The sequence below is a fragment of the Vanacampus margaritifer genome, chromosome 1, assembly GCF_051991255.1.
Source record: "Vanacampus margaritifer isolate UIUO_Vmar chromosome 1, RoL_Vmar_1.0, whole genome shotgun sequence".
NCBI classification, from domain to species: Eukaryota; Metazoa; Chordata; class Actinopteri; order Syngnathiformes; family Syngnathidae; genus Vanacampus; species Vanacampus margaritifer.
Genome location: NC_135432.1, coordinates 55,091,629 through 55,096,610, shown reverse-complemented (window position 1 = coordinate 55,096,610; position 4,982 = coordinate 55,091,629). Strand labels below are relative to the sequence as shown.

Sequence of the window (4,982 nt, the reverse complement as noted above, 5' to 3'; positions counted from 1 at the left end):
TATCAGTGATTCATCACTCACTCACTCACACACAGTATGACGAGGTGATTGAAAGGGCTGGTGTTTATTCAGCGTGAATCATACAGCACACTGTCACTGGAAACAAATAGGCAAAAATCCAGAGAGTTCTTATAAATGCAGAAGCAATATCAAATAGTTTTATTTTTACAATATGAATAAATCAGCAACTTCTAGTTCTCATCTAAAGATACAATCGCCGGCCACAACATTAGGTATACTTGCAAATTTTAATTGAGGTATTAGGGGGAAGTCAACCCCAAAACTTTCTTTACTGTAATATATTCTATGCAGCCCCAATAATCTAAACACTACATTCTGAATAATTCATTCATTGCCATTGACGGGTGTGGACGTCAAAAATTAATTTTAACTATTTCTATTAGTTTCACATTTTTTCCCACTTTTGTTAACAAGAGTATAAAAAACTATATATTTTTTATTGTACATTTAGAACAGATATAAAATTTGTGATTAATCATGAGTTAACTGTTGAAGTCATGCGATTAATTACAATTAAAAATTTTAATCGTCTGACGCCCCTAATTTTTAATAATCTTTTCCTTTTTTTAATCAGGGGCATTATGCGATTAAATTGAATGTAATTAATCACATGACTTCACTAGTTAACTCACGATTAATCACAAATTTTATATCTGTTCTAAATGTACATTATGTTTTTTTTTCTAGGTTTTCATAACAAAAGTGAAAAAAATGTGAAACTAAAAGAAATAGTTCAAATGAATTTTTGACGTCTATAGCCGTTAATGGCACTGAATGAGTTAATATTGCGTTTGGAATTGGAATTTAAGCTATGCTGCAAAATCCACCCGTTTGTATCAATCTCAGGGGGAGCAGCCATTTTGTAACTTGCTGTCGACTGAAAATGACATCACAGTTGCTCAGGCTTAAGTAACAACCAATCACGGCTCACCTTATTTCTCAGTTTGATTATGTGATGTTTGCAAACTGAGCCGTGATTGGTTGTTACCTCAGCCTGGGCAATTATCATTTTCAATCAATAGTAGGTTACAAAATGGCCGCGCCACCTGTGATGGATAAAAACCGGAGGATTTTGCTGCTTTATCTGTATTCCATAAATACAATTTTAATCAGAATAACGTGTTTAGACTAGTGGGGACGCATACAGCATTTTATCACAAAGGTTTTTGGTTAACATCCCTTTAAAACAAAAAAAAATTGTCGTTGCAGTGGTTTAGAAGCGCACGGCTTCATTTGTACTTGCAACAGTAATCCTGATAAATAACTTCTCCTGTAACCAATTAAGGTAGAATAAAAGCAAAAAAACAAATTCCCTCTTAACCCGTGGGCAGTATTTTATTTTGAAATGGCTTGGTCAGAACCAACAAAAAGCCAAAAACGGGTCACAATAACGCCTAGGGGTTAATGTCAATCAAAGTTAGCATTTTTATCTTTGATGGCAGAACACTATTGCGATTGGCTGGCAACCAGTACAGGGTGTACCCCGCCTACTGCCAGATGCCAGCTGGGATAGGCTCCAGCAACCCCCGCGACCCTTGTGAGGACAAGCGTTTAAGGAAATGGATGGATGACATAACACTAACCAGTTATTTCACTGGCTCTCATTAGATCGTAAAAGTGTTCCTAAAAAGGTAGCCGGTGATTGTATATATAAATCAACTCTTACAGCTTAAAACATTTTCCCCTCATGAACATTGCAAACCCCCCAAAGACAAGACATCAGCATGTGAGTATTCGATTTGTCGCATACACACTTGATCAGCAAGCGTCACAACTTGTCCTTTCTCTTGTCGGAACTCCTTCCCGTCCTTCTAATCGAGGGCCGAGTGAGACGAAGAGCTTTCAAACTCGCATTTGACTGCGCTGATGCTGTCCACGCTGGGCTGACTGTTGACCTGCTGGTGCGTGTGGGAGAGGGGGAAGGTCTCCGAGCGGGACATCCGTCCTCTGCCGTTTGAGGAGCCTGAGGAACAGTCTATGACCATCCTCATGAACTCGGGTGCGGTGAATCGGCGGAGGAGTCTCGTTCCGAGGCCCATGAACCCCGGGCCGCGGTTGGGCATCTTCCCCGCCTCCCCTCGGCTGAACATCATTTTGTTGTGCCGGCCGCTGTGGGCGAAACTTGTCTTCTTCTGCAGCTCGTCCGTCTTTGACGTCTCCTCGAAGGGTTTCACCATCTGACTCTTGACTCCTAAAGGAGCTTTTGGAGCTGAGGGTGTTTTTTCTGCGTCATTTGTCAGGACTCGGGAGTTCCCCTGACTTTCCATCTTGTCCAGGAGACATCGGTCATCCTGCAGGGAGGCTCTCTTGAATTTGCTGGCGGACAGACTCAAGTCATGCACGTCTCCCTGGTAGGATTGCTTTCTGATGCTCAAGAGTTCCAACCTTTGTGGTGCCTTCTCTTGGGGTCTAGTTTCTTCTTTGACTTCTTTTGGTTTTGCCTCGATAGGTGAGCTGAGCGTTCTCGTTGCTTTCAAATCGCCAAGCTGGCAGTTTTGGAGTTGTTTGGCCGTGAAGAAAATATTCTGATCCCCTTCAGTTTGGCCATTCTGAGGTGGCAGGGTCCACTTGTGGCGATGGTTCTGTTCCTGGCTCTGGTTCCTGGGACATGTGAAACGATTCCACAGTCTGTTGCCGTCCCCGATCTTCATCTGCTTCTGAAATAGCCCTGGTAGTTGGTCTTCTTTGCTGCTGACTTGTTTGGAAAACTTTTCCAAGACGTGCCTGGGGAGTCTGTTGGGCAGCTCCCCATCGCCGACATTTCCCGGATCAAGTGAATCGTCAGCGCCCGCACTCCGTCTGCACTGAAAGTTGAGAATCTGCACACAGTGGTTGTGTCCAAAGAAGTCCGCCACCTCGATGGCTGTATGTCCAGCGTTATTCGTTCTGTCCAGTCTCAGTCCAAGTCTCTTGAAAGCCCGGACCAGAAACTCAAGCACCTGACTGTGCCCAGAAAAGGCGGCATACATTAGCGCACTGTTACCCCACACGTCAGAGACATCTGGGTCGGCATTGAACTGAACTAGAATCTTGACCACGTCGAGGTGACCCAACTCACAGGCGTGACTCAGAGCTGTGCGACCTTCTTCATCCTGGCAGTTGACATCTGCCCCTTTCTCCAGTAGGAGCCGGGCGAACTTGGCTCTAGTGCCGGCTTCTTGTAGACACACGGCATAAATTAGTGGCGTGCGGCTGTTTTCCGTCTTTGAGTTGATGATCCGTCCGTCCAGGGCGTCCAAAATGAAGCGCGCAAGGTGAACTTTGCCACCGTGCATGGCATCGAGGAAGGTCTTGGTGCCGGAGCCCTGGCGTAAATCTTTGGGTCGCATCATTTTGCAACACCTGCTTAGGGAGCAAAGTCCGTACGAGTGAGCTGAAAGGAAAGATCGCCAACTGGGAGAGCGTACAAGTTCTCCGAATCTCCCCTTGGACAGTCAGAGTGCTCACTCAAGACTAAGACCCAGAGAAGGGCTGTCTGTGTTTTTATGCATCCCTCTTCACTCATGCCCTCCCCACGTTGCCAAGGAAACAAACGTCTGAGGACCATTATGCGGTGGCAGCATCCATTCAGCCCCAGCACTCACTGCCTGGAGAGAAATTTGTGCTATTTGAAAAGAATAATAACTCAAGAGGGAAAAAATGGATTGTGTTTTTAATGTGAGGTTATTTTTTTTCTACTTTTTTTGTAATGTAAATTAAGTTCATTACAGATTCACAGAATCATGATTTTTCAGGAACTCTAGGACAATTTAGAAGGAAAACGAAAGCCAAGTTGAATGTTCAAAAAACCCCAACAAAAAAACGATAAGCAGTAATTTGGATTTGAATTAGAAATGAACACCGAATGAGTGTTTCCATATTTGAGTCACATCACATACATGTACGCCTCACATCTACTGTATGTATGACATATGTATGTTTATACTTGCCTCACAGCATCACAGTGGCAGATGAAGGGAGTTTGGCCGTTTGGATTTCAGAGAGGACACGAAAATACACCCGTTAGCTTAGCGCAAGCTAGCAGCTTGTATGACAAGCGGATGCATTTAGATCCAAATGAGTCCAAAAAGATAAGTGCTTAAGAAAATGAACGGATAGACCCTGTGTTTTGTGTTTTGGCGAATACAAGACCAGGCACACAGATATTTATCAAAGTTTACAATATTGCTCCCCCCCCCCCATTTTTTCCCCATCAATTCCTCAAAATGGGCCATCTGACACATCCCATAACTGAAACCAAGATATATTCCACAAGCTAAATGATTTAATCTTCACTCATTTTTGCTTGATTCTTTTTAGTTTTGTTTACGCTTCAAGAAGTGTTGCCCGATTCTTTTTGGCACAAATCTGATTCCATATAAAGGGTGAGTTTGTAATTTTAAAAATGCAAAATTTAAATAAGCTTACATTAGCCACAGCTACTAGCTTGGTAGCATGGCTTATTCGTAAAGGAGTGTTACTATAACACTAAATATTATCCATTTGAAAGATTTTTTGTTAGTTTTTTCTTTTTAGAATAATAATAATAATAATTAAAAACACACTGTTTAATCAAGGCAAAGTTAGTTCCTGATGATGAACATTTTGTTTGTCTTGGAAACACCTAGCACAGTGCTAATTTTATGTTTTTGTCCCCTATGAAAAAAATTGAAGTAAACAATTCAAAACAGTTTGCTATTGATTCATTAATTGTCCCGCTGAAACCCCCAAAAATGTTTCCCAAGCTTCATTTAGCCAAGACGCCCACTTTGCATGGCAAAAATCTCGCGGCGCACCAAACTGAAATATAATGATGATCTTGTCTCAATTTACTCACAATTTGATGGCGATGCATTTCATTGTTCTAATGTCACAAGAACAAATATATATTTGTAATGAATGAATAAATAGTTTTCTGAGCAATTAATTGAAATTGGATTACTTATCAAGGCACACCAGATGATCTCTTACGGCACACTGGT

The 4,982-nt window shown here is 42.1% G+C and overlaps 1 protein-coding gene across 1 annotated transcript; it reads right to left on the bottom strand.

The window, feature by feature from the left end:
- Positions 1–68: 68 nt before the first annotated feature.
- On the bottom strand, positions 69–3,460 carry ankrd63 (ankyrin repeat domain 63). The gene has a single exon (XM_077577981.1). The coding sequence runs from the start codon at positions 3,351–3,353 to the stop codon at positions 1,833–1,835; it is 1,521 nt and encodes a 506-aa protein (XP_077434107.1). The 5' UTR covers positions 3,354–3,460; the 3' UTR covers positions 69–1,832.
- Between the last annotated feature and the right edge of the window lie 1,522 nt (positions 3,461–4,982).